The sequence below is a fragment of the Podarcis pityusensis genome (genome assembly GCF_964106645.2).
Source record: "Podarcis pityusensis genome assembly, chromosome: 4".
Taxonomy (NCBI): domain Eukaryota; kingdom Metazoa; phylum Chordata; class Lepidosauria; order Squamata; family Lacertidae; genus Podarcis; species Podarcis pityusensis.
The window spans coordinates 73,250,237-73,265,642 of record NC_138027.1 but is presented as its reverse complement, the minus strand read 5'-3'; the positions used below and the strand labels follow the sequence as shown (position 1 = coordinate 73,265,642).

General features: G+C 40.3%; 1 protein-coding gene and 1 long non-coding RNA gene across 6 annotated transcripts in view; both read left to right on the top strand.

Moving 5' to 3' along the window:
* The window catches only part of LOC308474908, a 306,542-nt gene that overhangs the window by 253,439 nt on the left and 37,697 nt on the right, over nucleotides 1–15,406 (top strand). The window lies entirely within an intron of this gene.
* Nucleotides 1–15,406, top strand: part of NIPA2 (NIPA magnesium transporter 2) — a 17,143-nt gene extending 1,737 nt beyond the window's left edge. For 4 of the 5 annotated variants that reach the window (XM_081001410.1, XM_081001409.1, XM_081001412.1 and 1 more), the window contains exons 2-6: nucleotides 8,496–8,726; nucleotides 11,115–11,171; nucleotides 12,268–12,358; nucleotides 13,599–13,759; nucleotides 14,469–15,406. In XM_081001410.1, coding sequence (XP_080857536.1) covers nucleotides 8,588–8,726; nucleotides 11,115–11,171; nucleotides 12,268–12,358; nucleotides 13,599–13,759; nucleotides 14,469–15,103 — 1,083 coding nt within the window. In that variant the 5' untranslated portion in view covers nucleotides 8,496–8,587 and the 3' untranslated portion in view covers nucleotides 15,104–15,406. Of the gene's footprint in view, nucleotides 1–4,474; nucleotides 4,552–8,495; nucleotides 8,727–11,114; nucleotides 11,172–12,267; nucleotides 12,359–13,598; nucleotides 13,760–14,468 lie in introns of those variants that run through there. The other variant, XM_081001408.1, reaches the window with a different exon arrangement.

The following is a 15,406-nucleotide window of genomic DNA, read 5'->3' as shown; positions in this document are numbered from 1 at the left end:
TGTGGGGTTTCTGCTGTTGCTACAAAGCACTTGCTGGAAAAGATCTGGAGTTTGGGTATTACCAATCAGCTCAAGACACCTAGTTTGCATTTCTGAGATTCAATACCTAGGTGTGGTTGTTCTAGTACTGAAGTTTTTGCCAAGTGGATGAGGTAAGGCAAGTCTGGTGGATAATCCTAATGCACTTGATATAAGCCTGTTTTGGGGGATTGGTATTCAATCTCCAGGCGCCGTACAGGGTTCTGTGGGGTTTCTTGGTCTCATCTTTGCTCCTAGAACAAAGTATAGCAAGTACCTTTTATATGTTACACATGTAGATGTTCTACCCCTTAATGCTTCATCTGATGATGGTCTGACTCCATAACAGAACCAGAGAGAATATTATTATTAAGTGTTGGCTTGTGGCTTTTTAAAATTTCATACTACTTTAATATTTTACTTTGCTTGTAAGATGTTTTGCATGGGCATTTGCCCAGAAAGGCAGCACAAAGTACTTTAACTAATAATAATTTTATTTATAAATTTAATTTATTTCCTTTTTTAAAAATGGAAGGCAGAGTGTAGCGTATAAGGATAAAATCAGGTCAAGATCCACAAAAACGTAATTTAAAACATCAGTTTTGTTCAAGCAAAGTGATCGTACATATTAATAGTTTTGCAGCCTTAAGGGTGGACTACTATAGAATACTGAATGAGGCTGACATTGAAGAAAGCTCCAATTGACATCAAAAAGTGAGCTGCAGCATGGATGTGAGGAAGTGAGAATAATGTGCAATCTGTTTCGTGGCAATTATGCTGCCTGCCTGAGATCTTCCAGGCCCAAGGTGCTTTCAAAGGCCCCACCACCTAGAGAAAAAACATATATTAGAGATTGTCCTCTGTATGTAAATTACTGATCAGTCCTGCTAGCTCAGCACGTTAAACACTTTGTACCTAAAGCAATATTCTGCCCTCATGGTGTTGTATGAGATACTAGAGGCTAGTAGCACTTTATTGTGCAGATTCTCAAAGCTGTAATGGTCCTAGGTTCCCTTTGTGATACGCCTTGTACAAGAGTGTCATGTGACATAGTCATGAAGGGCTTTCTATAATCTTGTAACATGTCCAGACAGAAGTTGCTTTGTTAAGATACAGTAAAAATGTATGCAGCTGAAGTACAGTGGCTTTATAAATACGCTAAGCTAGCACTATTTGTAGAAGTAGTGAAAATTGGTCTCGTGTTGGGGATTGGATTGCTGACACTTCCAATGTGTTTTAATTTTGCCCAGCACCTAAACGTTTGTGGCTGCATCTAAGTATGTAGGATAAACTATAATTAATATTAATACAACATTAATATTTATGTTGGTTGTTGTAAAACTACTTGGCCAGCAGGAAGCATAACTTTAATTTCTCAGCAGCTGGAACAGCCAGAATCTTAAACCTGTCATCTGTTAACATCAGCACCTGAAAGGGGATGGTGCTCAGTCTGTGGTCCCCATCTTGGAACCCAGCCTACAATATCTACTCTAATTTGTTTTGGTTATTTCTTCTCCAGCCCCCATTCAATATTGCCACAATATTGTGGTATTTTGGTTGGTCCCAATTCAAAGTTTGTGCTCAACCGTATACATGTGTTTTTACATGGATCACCTTTGTTTCCTTAGCTTTCAGAATTATTTCTTCCATAATTTGTTGAAAATGGAGCAGAGTGATTTATTATAGAGCAGTGAAAAACTTTCAAGGGAAGTGCTACTGATAAGGGAGTTCAAAGTAGCAGAGTTAAGGATATATTTGCCACGTGATTTGTATGATTCAGTAACCCGTTTTTTTCTTTGCCATTTTAGAGTAGGTAGGCTAGCGTCATAGGAACTTCTGAGTTTTACAGGTTGTAAATCATTTCTTAATAAGTCTAGTTAGGTACTCTAGAAAACAAATGCCTTGTATTTTTCTTTAGTAGGCGATTGTTTGATAGCTTAGAATCAATTGTAGAGTTGGAAGGACCAGTATTTGCTTAAAGCAAGGATAACCCCTAAACAGCCTCGGCCCAGTATACCTGAAGGAGCGTCTCCACCCCCACTGTTTAGCCCAGACACTGAGGTCCAGCTCTGAGGGCCTTCTGGTGGTTCCCTCACTGTGAGAAGTGAGGTTGCAGGGAACCAAGCAGAGGGCCTTCTTGATAGTGGTGCCCACCCTGTGGAACGCCCTCCCATCAGATGTCAAGGAAATAAACAACTATCTGACTTTTAGAAGACATCTGAAGGCAGCCCTCTTTAGGGAAGTTTTTAATGTCTGTTGTGTTATCACTTTTTTATTATCATTAATTCTGTTGGGAGCCGCCCAGAATCGCTGGGGAAACCCAGCCAGATGAGTGGGAGTTTGGGTAATAATAATAATAATAATAAAATTATTATTATTATTATTATTATTATTAACCCTTCAGATGCTGCCAGACACCAACTGCCATCAGCTCAAGCCAAGAATGGCCAATAGTCAGTGATGATTTGCAGTTGCAGTCCAGCGATATCGGGAGAAGCATTGCCTTCTCACCCGTGGTTTAGGAGAATCAAAAATGAGAAACATAGTATATAACATTCTACTTCCAAGGTGGGGGAACCTTTGCCCATGGCCCCGATTAGGCCTGCCAGGCTATTTTGGCCAAACACTACTCATTGCCCTATGTCTGATATTTTATATAATGTCAGGTGTGTGGCAGGTAAAAGTGGCGTTAGCAAAGGTGCTGTGCCTATGCCCACATGGTTTGATTTCAAACTGCACAGGCAGAAATGAGTCACCTGAGGTCACCGTGATGTCACGTGAATGGCAGGTGGGTAACTCTGCCCAGATGTCAAACTTGACTTGCAGGGCATAGGGAGATAAGGACCTGGGCCTGCCAAACAGATCCAGCTCCTCACCCTGTTGTACTTCATAGTGACTGAAAATGTTGTTCCAGTCCTTTCCTATCATGAAGCAGCCCCAGCTTTCAACAGGATATATTTTGTTGCAGCCTCACTGTCTCCCTACAGGTTAAGCAAAGGAAAGGGGACAGTTTGGAAGGCAGAAACTTAAGTGTGGCCAGAGGCAACAGCAGAATTGGGGAGCTGCTATCTTGTGATACAGAATAGATAATCTGGGTGTTCCTGGGACACGTAAGCGTTAATGAGGAGGATTCCTCAAATCCCTACCCCCAGGTGGCTGTCTGTGTAACGCTTTGTGCGTCTCCAGAATAATGGAGACATCTTTAGGAGAAGTGAGATGAACCAGGCATGCAAAGTACACTAGATTACTGTTAGCATGCTAACATTCTCTCTTTTATGATGCATGCTCAGTGAGAACATTTAGAGGTCTAGAATTCTTAACATTACCTTCATAGGAATTTTTCACAGTAAAGTTGGTTACTTGTTTTTGTATTGGGAACATTCAGATCAGCATGAATAATGTAGGAATTCACAGTGAATGCTGCGGCAGATAAGGATATAAATTCAACAGGCGAAGATAATTTTGGAAGCCTGGTTTGGGGGGGGGAATACTTTCTAGTTTTTGCTTGAAAGCTGTGATATTTAGAGATCTTATTTTATGGTAAAAAAAACAGGCTGTTTTAAAAATCTGTTTATGTGATCTGCTAGAATGCAGGTGTTTAACACAAAACAATACCAATTTGGGCTAGAAATGTATGGTTAGTGTTGTTGCTTGCTGAATTCAGTTATTCCTAGATATCTCTCTTGAAACTTCTTACAAATATAAATTGTAATACCTCAACGAAAGTCTCATTTAATAGTGCTTCTGAACTTGGGGGTCTCTGGTTAGCTCAGATTCTAGTTACGTCAGAAGAGTATCAAACCATGGTTTTATGATCCTAGTTTGCTCAATACAGTGGTACCTCTGGTTACGAACTTAATTCGTTCCGGAGGTCCGTTCTTAACCTGAGGTATCACTTTAGCTAATGGGGCCTCCCACTGCCGCCGCCACACGATTTCTGTTCTCATCCCTAGGTAAAGTTCTTAACCCAAGGTACTACTTCTGGGTTAGTGGAGTCTGTAACCCGAAGTGTTTGTAACCCGAGGTACCAGTGTAACTGGAGTTTTTAAACTACATGCAGGGTTCAGATATAACAGGGAATTCTGGTTCATTTTGCATTGAAGATGGAAGCTTTTCAATCTCATCTTGCATGTGAAAGAGCAGTGGGTTGGTTAAGGCTTGTTGTGGCTACTGCAGGTAATTTTAAACTTTGGTTTGATGTCACAGAGCTGAACTGGCCTTTTTGTGCTGAAATTAAACAGCAAACATAGTTCAGGATATTTGACTGTAGGAAAAAACCCTGAAAATAACTAATACCTATTAGTCTTTGAACCCCATTGTAGAGGAGGGAAACACACTTTCTGTAAAGTGCTTTAAAAGAAAAACAACCCCCTGCACAGATCCCCACGATCTGTAAACAAATTAGGGGAGTGCAGTACAAAGTTACTGTCTGGCACAGTGCAGATTGACATTCTTTCTTTTTCAGTGTAGCCTCTTTGCTTAGTGAAATGGAAGACAAATGGCTTAAAGAAATGTCTGTAAAATGTCACAAAGGTAAGGGTGTATTTTGTAAAGATCGCACAGAAACTTGGATAGGTGGAAGCACAAAATGTATCTCTTGCGGTTAAGATAACATTTGTGTAATGTAGAACTGCAACCTGTTTTTGTGCATCTATATGTGCAAGACTGAACCTGAAAGCTTGGGTGTGTTTTAAAAGTGATGTGGGAAGACTTGAACAATGGCATTTCAAAATAAGTAATGGTTGTTCTATCTTTAGGAAGTGAATTTTACTTTCTTTTGAAAGAGTAAGGCACAGTTGCTAGCCTGAACAAAACCTTGTCCTTCATGGGACAGAAAATGAAAGAAGTCACAAGTTTTCTTTTTAATTTGGAATACATAGGCTGAAATCCTAACCCTACTTACCTGGGAATAAACCCCATTAAATTCAGTTGGACTTTTGCAGACACAATTAGGTATAGAATGGCAGGGCTCGGGGAGCGAATTCTTTTCAATACAAAATAACACAGTTGTTTTGAGACGTCTGTATTTAGCTGAAGAATAAATACTGGCATTTGGGGCCATTTGTAACAACGGTTTAATCTCTGTATATGGAATAAGTGCACTTCTTACAGAACTAAGAGTTATGCAAGTATAGGCGAAGAAAAGCCCTGGTGTCTTAAAACAGAAACTCAAAAAGAGAAGTTGTTTTCTTCAAAGAGGTTATCCACTAAAGTTTAAAAGGAAGGTAGTTATAATAAGGAGACTCTTGAGAGTCCCATGGACTGCAAGAAGATCAAACCTCTCCATTCTGAAGGGAATAAGCCCTGAGTGCTCACTGGAAGGACAGATCGTGAAGCTGAGGCTCCAATACATTGGCCACCTCATGAGAAGAGAAGACTCCCTGGAAAAGACCCTGATGTTGGGAAAGACTGAGGGCACAAGGAGAAGGAGACGACAGAGGACGAGATGGTTGGATAGTGTTCTCGAAGCTACCAGCATGAGTTTGACCAAGCTGCGGGAGGCAGTGGAAGACAGGAGTGCCTGGCGTGCTCTGGTCCATGGGGTCACGAAGAGTTGGACACGACTAAACAACAAAGTTATAATAAGAAGATAAATGTTTCTGAACAGTACAGCTGATTAATACAACACAGTGCATGTTTCTTTCAGTCAGAGATTTTCTTCCTGTGTCAGATGTGGTGAAGGTGAAATCTTGTTCACCTTCATTATTATTTATCTTTAAGTCATGTGGCTGAAGCAGGCACTCCCAAACTCGGCCCTCCAGATGTTTTGGGACTATACATGTCCTACTCTTTGGAGTTGATTCTTGCCACGCCTGGCATTTGTAAATGAGGTTCCAGAATGAATTTGTTTGAAGCTGCAAGATTGTTTAATCTTGTACTTTGAAGGAAAGCTTACCAGTGTATTAGTGCAATTATTCACAGCATACAAATAATTCTAAGTGTAAATCTTCCAGGGTGTTGCAAAATTTAATCCTCAGGATTGCCTAGGCAGGATTTGTAGTTATGGAGTCACTGCCAATTTAGAAGTTGTACATCGGGAAATGTCATAATTGAATAAAGAGTGTATTATTATGTATAGGTTGCATATGTTGTAGAGAAAATGATTGTAGGCCCTACATATTTAATACAAAACCCAGAAGGGAACCTGAAATAAAAAAGCAGTAAATCTACTATTATAGCTTTCACATCGCATAAAAATGATGTTACAGTCACTGTAACATTGTATGTTTGACATTTTGTGTATTTTAAAGTATGGCTGTGATTTTTTCTTGGTTTATTTTTCGTTAACCTCTTTGAGGTTTGTTTGTTTTTGCAATTATGCAGTGTTTGAATTTTACTAAATAAATAAATGCTGTAAGTTGCATGGCTTGGGTTCTGCACAAGACTTTCATGGGGTGTGTCACCTGGAGAACACAGGCCCGCAAACCTATGTTTGGAAAGTGTCGTCGTTCAAGCTCACCAACCCGAACTGTGTGCATCGTATCACGTTAGGGCACTGAACATAATATTTTTGTGATAAAATGAAGATGGGAGGTACCTAATATATCCTGTCCCCAGGAGAATATAGTAAGATCATTGAGCAGAAATGGAACCTTGAATCTGGTAAACATATGCCCCAAATGTTTGACCAGATAAGTAAGTTAGTGACCCTAAACTAGGGATCTGTGATGTGGAGTTGCTAATGAGGTGTATAAGGTATTGCATAGTTTAACTCAGTGTTATTAGCGCTCTCTCTCTCTCTCTGTGTCTCTCTCTCTCTCTCTGAATGATACTTACTGTGCCATAGCCAATGGAAAAGCTGTTGCATACTGAGGTTCAGCTTCAGATAGCTCTATCAGTGACACTGTGAATTTCAGAGACTAAACCAGTTGACTTCTCCTGCTGGAAATCAGACTCTTTTGTAACAACCAAATGTGTTTGTCAGGCAAGAGACTGTCTCTTTCTTGTAAGGTTCTTTCAATTTTCCCCAAACAAGTTATTTTCTCCACTAATTTGAAAAAAAGGCAGCAGCTGCCTGTTCCCTGTTTCATGTACCTACTTGTCTGATATATTTTTCCCCCAAACTGGAAATAAATGACTTCTGTTTCTCCATATCTCACATTGTGCATTACATCTTTTGCATAACAAGGTGGGATTGGGGCTTCTGACAAGGAGTTTGATCATTTGTGTTACAGAAAAGTTTTCCTTTTGGCTGAGTCCAGTATCAAAGGACATTCAAAAGGGGAAAAGATTCCTTTACTTTCACATAGAGCCAGGCCTACTGCTGCATGTACTGTCATTTTACTGCCTACTTCCTTTTTGTAGCTTTATTTTCATAGTCTATATGTACCTCGTTCTGCCCGGACACTGAGGTCCAGCGCCAAGGGCCTTCTAGCGGTTCCCTCGCTACAAGAAGCCAGGTTACAGGGAACCAAGCAGAGGGCCTTCTCGATAGTGGCACCCACCCTGTGGAATTCCCTCCCATCAGATGTCAAAGAGAAAAATAACTACCAAACTTTTAGAAGACATCTGAAGGCAGCCCTGTTTAGGGAAGCTTTTAATGTTTAACAGGTTATTGTATTTTAGTGTTTTGTTGGAAGCTGCGCAGAGTGGCTGGGGAAACCCAGCCAGATGGGCGGGGTATAAAAAATAAATTATTATTATTATTATTATTATTATTATTATTATTCCTGTACATCTAATGTGTACAAGGTGGCTGATTTGCTTCCTCTTCCCTTGCTATGCACCAGCAGCACACAGCCATTGCAGGATTATAATCACAATTTATTATTATTAAACCCTGACCTGCCCGTCAGCTGAAGTCACCAGTGATATCAGCTGATGGGAATGGTTTTGAGAGAAATGGCTTTACGGGCCAAACTGGGACTCCGTGGTGTGTCAGAGGTTCCCCATTCCTGCTATACTGCAAGTATAGTATAAGATTCAATTTAAGGATTTTGTTTTCTTGTATGGAACGGTTAATTTTGGATATGCCGATCTATGTCATTGTAAATATGCAGTGTGATCCTATGCATGTTTAACCAGAAGTAAGTTTCTGTGTTCAGTGGTACCTACTCACAGGAAAATGTGCCTATGATTGCTCCTTAGTTTAACAGCTTTTTTCCCTTAAGGTCTGTTGCTTTTTTTCACTGTCATCCTTGTAATACTACTAAGTTTATCCCGTGTACCCTGTACCTACATTTTAGTTTCAAAGAAGTGGAGCTGCCCCTTCCTGGTGGCTTGCATTTTCTTTCTCTCTTATGAAGTAGACAGGTGCATTGAAGACCCAGCAGTTATTCAGAGCACATGTTCGTATGAAGACCGTTTGCCCTCAGGAGAGTTGGAGGACAGTTGTGATGCTCCCAGAGGGATCTGTGACTGGCTGTCCCCTTCCACTGAAGCAAATCCAGAAACTTCGGGTGGGCCATGCATCATGTGCACAAAAGAACTGTCTCTCTTGCTGACCCTTATTGTGATGATTTTTGTTTCGTTTTTAGGTTTCAATTTGGCATCGCCTTGCCTCCAGTACCAGCAACAGCTGTGCTCCTTGATCAATGTGACGGTCTGGAATGCTTCAGCAACTGACGAAATGATTGAGGGTAGCGGAAGATATGATTTTTACATTGGTCTGGTATTGGCAATGAGCTCCAGCCTTTTCATTGGTGGGAGTTTCATCCTGAAGAAGAAAGGTCTCCTTCGATTGGCTAGGAAGGGCTCCATGAGAGCAGGTAAAAGTTTGCTTGAACGGGGGGAAAATGTTTAAGGGAAAACATGAACTTTGACCCGAGTTCCTTGGCTGTAACTTGAAGCATATACAAAATCTTTCATATGACGTTTTCTACAATTGTATGCAGAATTTAGCATATGGGACAGCATATGGGACAGAATTTAAGAATTTAAGGTTTTAAGAGAGTTGAAAACGTGAAAGATGGGGGCAGCTTGACATGATGCAGGAAAGGAGATGTTTCTCCGCAGCTGAGAACCATGTGGCAGTTGTGTAAATCAAAGAGCTGTGATTGGGTCAGTATGAATCATAGAATTCTAGAGTTAGAAGGGACCCCAAGAGTCATCTAATCCATCCCCCCTGCAATCCAGGAATCTCAGCTAGACTATACATATGGACTGAAATGTTACTCCTTATAGTGTTCACAATGGAAGCATGTGGTAGACAAGCTGGGATATAACTCTTCAGCACTATTTACAGTGTTCAAGGAGTGAAGTAACACCATCCCCTTGGTTCTCCAGTCGTGTTTCACTAACCATAGCATGTCTATGCCCAACCCCTATATTTTGACATAATTCTAAAAACTGAAACCCCCTCCTCACAAGGATACCTCAAACTCAGGGTGTCTGAAAAGACACATGTATTTTGTTCTTATTTATGCAAATATTTTATGGTATAGATTTGGGGTTTCCTTGAGGCAAAACTTTTTCTGCTTGGTGTTTAAAAGTGTCTCATGAATTTTGTAGTGTAATACAGTGGTACCTCAGGTTAAGTACTTAATTCGTTCCGGAGGTCCGTTCTTAACCTGAAACTGTTCTTAACCTGAAGCACCACTTTAGCTAATAGGGCCTCCTGCTGCTGCCGCGCCGCCAGAGCACGATTTCTGTTCTCATCCTGAAGCAAAGTTCTTAACTCGAGGTACTATTTCTGGGTTAGCGGAGTCTGTAACCTGAAGCGTATGTAACCCGAGGTACCACTGTAATCCCTTCGACTAAACGGTGTTCCTATCTGAGTACGCTGAATCACTGTATTTTCACGTTACAGAGTTGATAAATTGGGTTAACTTCAGCCGTTTTTAAAGACTTTATTTTGAAACATACATATTTAAAACAGTTGCATGCTATCAATGCAAGCATGCGTACATTTTGGCAGGATGGTTGAGCTTTTCATGATGCAAATTGGTACCTACTCTGCTTATGTGGCAGCAAAAGCTCCTGCCTGAAACACAGACTTGTACTGCTCTGAGATCTCTGTGGAATTTTATAGTTCTATAGTTTTGTTTTGTCAAACAAAACATAACAAACCTTTTAAAAACATATGGCTCCTTAAATTCATTGAGAAGTGGGGATGCAACAATGGTTTGTGAGGTTTTAGGGTCAAGGAAAATGGTGGCCCAAAGTTCATTAAATGAGAAGGGGCTTCTGTGCAAACTGCATACCTAATGTTTTCTGAATAGGATTAAAATAAAAGTGGAAATCAATGCTGTTGAGTAGATAAGGAAGGTTTCATTATCTGACCTTGGAGAGACCTGGCTTTTATCCAAAGGACGAAGCAGCTAGTTCTGCCCGTCCAAAAATTCTTTGGGCTTACGATAGACTTCAGCATTGCAATGTTGAAATGAGGCACCCTTTTTTTTAGGGAAGTAACTTTGAAAATATTTATATAATTAAAGCATAGTAATGAACTCGTATATTCAGTTCTCTCTTTTTTCTCTGGGCCGATACACAGATTTGCATTTTAAAAACAATCTTCTGGAATATAACAAAACGCAAGGAATATAAAGTTACACAAAGCCAGTGCTAAGGAAATTACCCCTATTTTATTAATTTCCTGTGTTGCAGTGGGTTGGGCTAGATGATCCTCAGGGTCCCTTCCAACTCTACAATTCTATGATTCTGGCAACATTTGTCCATGCATAATGCAAATATATCTGATCTGAAACTATGTCAGGTAACCCTAGCTTTGTATACCGTATTTTCACTCACAGAAGAGTCAGGGCTTTATTGCACAGAAGCTCCTTCATTTCACTGTAGGAGTGTTCTGCTTGGAAGACAGACATTCTTGAGCTGCATTGCATCAGTGCATGCATGTAATCTGAAATATTGCAAAACTTTTTCTAGCATCCTGAGGGCTGCCTTGTAAATCGAGTAAAATATGGTAGCAATAGTAATATCCAAATACTGGACCCAAGAGTTTTCCAGCACCGTGGATTGGGCAAAGCAACATTATTCCAGAACTATTTTTTAAAAGTATTTCAGTCATCGTAATAAAAAGCTTTTATTGACTAGTATCGTTTTTTTTTAAAAAAATTCTGGACCATTAAAAACCTAAAATAGTAGCATCTATTGTGTATTATCACAGTAACTTTCCCCCCCTTTTCTTAAAAAACTAGGACAAGGTGGCCATGCGTACCTTAAAGAGTGGCTCTGGTGGGCTGGACTCTTGTCAAGTAAGTTAAGCTAACATACTTTCTTTTAGTCCTCTTTGTTTATCTGTGAATCCAGTCAAGACTGCATTGAGAGTTGGCTCAGAAGGGTCCATCACTGACCTCGTGTGACCTTGAGAAGCTTGGCACTTCAGGGCCAGTCGCTCATCTCACTTCCTCTTTGCTGTAGATGTGGCTTACCTGGTGGCATTGGGAGAGAGGTCTCTCCTTATGGGATCAGTCAACCTACAGTAGTTCCGCAGGAGGCAGCTGCAGATCTCCTCACCCCCACCCCCAAGATGCAATGTCTGATGCTTAGCAGTGCACACCTTTTGAGTGCTGGCTGGGCTCCCATAATAATCCCCTGCCATCAGATAAAACAGGGCTGTGGGGAGGAGGGAGTAAGGCGAGTGATTGGCGGCGGTGGCAGCAACCAACGGTCGTGTTACATGGGGGCTCTGGCAGCACACCAGGTGAGGAACAGGTCAGCAACACCTGGCAAGGGCTCAGTGGTGGCATGATCTCTGAACCCCCAAAAGGAGGAAGAGAATGATCTTAAGCGTGGAATGTCAGTAAAGGAACAAAGAAAAGTAGTGCAGGTATTGTGAAAGAATCTGAAGACCGGGTGGGGAAGTAACGCAGGGCCCTAGGACAGAATGGGGCTGAATTTTGGAGAGGAAATGTGGCTTTGGAGGCAGGAAACAGTATGTTGTGACACAAACGCCCATTCATTTGTGCTGCTGAGCATTTAGATTTCATTTCGACGGGGGAGAATGATCAATTCCAATTTCTGCTAGCTTCCAATTCAGTATAATCCAGATCACTTTCCAACTCCACAAGAGGGAATTGAGAAAATGCCCCTCGTATTGTAAACCAAAGATTTTTTTACCTCAAGTAGTGGAGCGTTGTAATGCGACCTGGAAAGGTGACCCCAAACTGAAAGGCATTCTTGTGTTAAAAATTCCTTAGAAGTTGGCTTTGAATTTTCCTGTTTAGGGATTTCCTTGTTGATAAACGCTGCTTTTTATGCATTTTGGTTTTCATCTGCAGAGGTGGGTGGTCAGCTTGAGTTTTCGAAAGCTTATCTGAAACTTGTCCCCTTTTGTATTTTAATTTGTAGTGGGAACTGGCGAAGTTGCGAACTTTGCTGCCTATGCATTTGCACCGGCTACGTTGGTGACTCCCTTAGGAGCTTTAAGTGTTCTTGTAAGGTAAGGAATATGGCATTTTCAGAGGCAGTGTGGTTGCATTTGCTAGTAAGTGCATACTTATGTGTGAATACACAAAAACGTGTTGAAGTCTGTTAGCCTCTTATTCCAATTTCTCCTGAACTCCCCCACCCCAATTGCCTTAATTTTATATACTTAAGATTTTTTAAAATCTCCATTATCTTCTTGATTGCCACTTCTCTGACTTTAAACATACTCCTAGATACAGGTGGGTAGCCGTGTTGGTCTGCCGTAGTCGAAACAAAATAAAAAAAATCTTTCCAGTAGCACCTTAGAGACCAACTAAGTTTATTATTGGTATGAGCTTTCATGTGCATGCACACTTCTTCAGATACTTCTTCAGGTGTGCATGCACACGAAAGCTCATACCAATAACAAACTTAGTTGGTCTCTAAGGTGCTACTGGAAGGAATTTTTTTTTTTTAAAATATATTCGTTGGTTTGAAACCCTTACAGGCTGGCTTATATAATTCATTTATCACCAGCCTTTACCATTTTTTATGCTGTGTTTTTATTTTATCTTTAGTCTTGACTTGCATTTAATGCCTTATTAATGGAGGCAGCAAAATCTGTTTGCATGTTTACTCAAAAAGTAGCCCAACTTTATTCAGTGAGGCCTACACCCAGGTAAGCATGCACATGATCGCAGCCTAAATCAGTCACTTGTTTTCTGAATAAGATTACATCCCAGAGTAATTGAAGCTAATAAAGAATCCATCTGTATGTCTATGGTTAGGATTATTTGCCCAGTGTGCAATACTTTCAGTTTAACATTAGATTTGCCATTTTATCAGTTTGGTGTGTTTCATTGTTTTGAATTATTTGGTCTCATTTGCAGCCGCAATCATCGCACTGCCACCCCATGAATAAATTGTATGCAATTAATGGGTGGTTTTTTGATAGAAATTTAATAAACTATATTGATTGAGTTGTATTAATCGTATCAACTTAAATTAAGGTCCTGTTAAGACACTGTTCAGTTTTGATTGTATTGATTGTAACCAGTTGCTGTGTTTCTCATTTTGGAGCTAAACTGTATCATTGTAGCTTTAAAACATTGCAAATTCAAACATATTGGCTGTCGAAAAACAGATTGCAAAGACTTTGTGTGTATCTTGCTCTTTAACCTTGTCAGAATCCTCAAGATGGTTTTTGGTATTAAAAATAATAATAATGGAGCAATTCAAATTTACAGCATGGATTTATATTTTTTTTGTTTCAGTGCCATTCTCTCATCGTACTTTTTAAATGAAAAGCTCAATCTGCATGGAAAAGTTGGGTGTTTGTTAAGTGTACTGGGTACAACCGTGATGGTAATTCATGCACCCCAAGAAGAGGCAGTGGAAACTTTGAATGAAATATCCCACAAGCTGGGTGATCCAGGTAAGAGAACCCTGCATTCTGTGTAAAGCAAGGAGCAGTAGAGGAAATGCACAGTTCATAGGAATACAGTCATATCTTGGAAGTCGAACCGAATCCGTTCCGAAAGTCCATTCGACTTCCAAAACATTTGAAAACCAAATTGTGGCTTCTGATTGGCTCCAGGAAGCTCCTGCAGCCAATCAGAAGCCGTGGAAGCCCTGCCGGATGTCGGGTTCCAAAAGAATGTTTGCAAACTGGAACAATCACTTCTGGGTTTGCGATGTGCAGGAGCCAAAACGTCTGAGGTCCAGGGTACGACTGTATTGTGTGACTTTGAACAAGGTGTCTGAAAACCAGGTTTAGGTATGCACCCCCAACTGTTCAAAAGAACCATAGAAGCTTTTAAGAGAAGTTTGAGTTTTACAATATAAAGTACAGCCATGTGCTTTGTGCTTCCCCTGCCACAGCTAGCTGCAATGTTTTTAACAGTAGTTCAATACTGTTTGCTTGAACTAAAGACCTAACTGGTTTACAAAAGGCAATCTAAAATACTCATCAAATACCAATGAGAAATTAACATTAAAAACAGTTCTGTCTCCTAAAATCACGTTAAAATTTCATTCTCTGGCATTAATACTGCAAAATAAGGAATCCCCCCCCCCCAAGCCTTAGCTCATACAGAGTAATAAAACGCGAATTGTGGCTGATGTGATTTCTCTTTATGTTGCAGGTTTTGTGGTCTTTGCCACATTTGTTGTCATTGTGTCCTTAATAATGATCTTTGTGGTGGGACCACGGCATGGACAAACCAACATTCTTGTGTACATAACAATATGCTCAGTCATTGGAGCTCTGTCTGTTTCCTGTGTAAAAGGCTTGGGCATTGCTATAAAGGAACTTTTTGCTGGGAAGCCCGTGCTGACGCATCCTTTATCCTGGATTCTGCTGCTAAGTCTTATTGTCTGCGTCAGCACGCAGATCAACTATTTAAATCGAGCCCTGGATATATTCAACACTTCCCTCGTGACACCAATCTATTATGTATTCTTCACAACATCTGTTTTAACTTGCTCCGCTATCCTCTTCAAAGAGTGGCAACACATGGCAGCTGACGACGTTATTGGCACTCTTAGTGGCTTTCTCACTATAATAGTGGGGATATTTCTATTGCATGCCTTTAAGGATGTCAACTTCACCCTAGCAAACTTGCCCGTGTCTTTACGTAAAGATGACAGAGGAATAAACGGCTCTTTGCCAAACACATACGAACGCTTTAACGACGAAGAAAGTGGAAGCCGTGTAGGTGATCTGCAGTCCACAGAGGGAATGGCCTCTAGGAGAAACGGAAACCTGGGAGCATCTTAAGAAGAGAGCAATTCTGTAACTGTGTTTTGTTGTGGAATGTCATTTTTAAGTGCTTGTCAGAAACAAATGTATTTAAACAGTATGTATAGACAATCGTTTGTTTTTAGGTTTGACTAGCTTGGACCAAGAACAGTGGTGGATTTTTATTTGCCTTACCTTTTCATTTAAAAAAAATAATACTAAAGGACTTCAAAAACATGTTTTGCTAAATTACCTGTGAACATGTAAAATACTAATTTTTTTGTTTAGGACTTATTGCACTAATGACAATTTTAACAAATAAAATGCTTTATTTCTGCATGA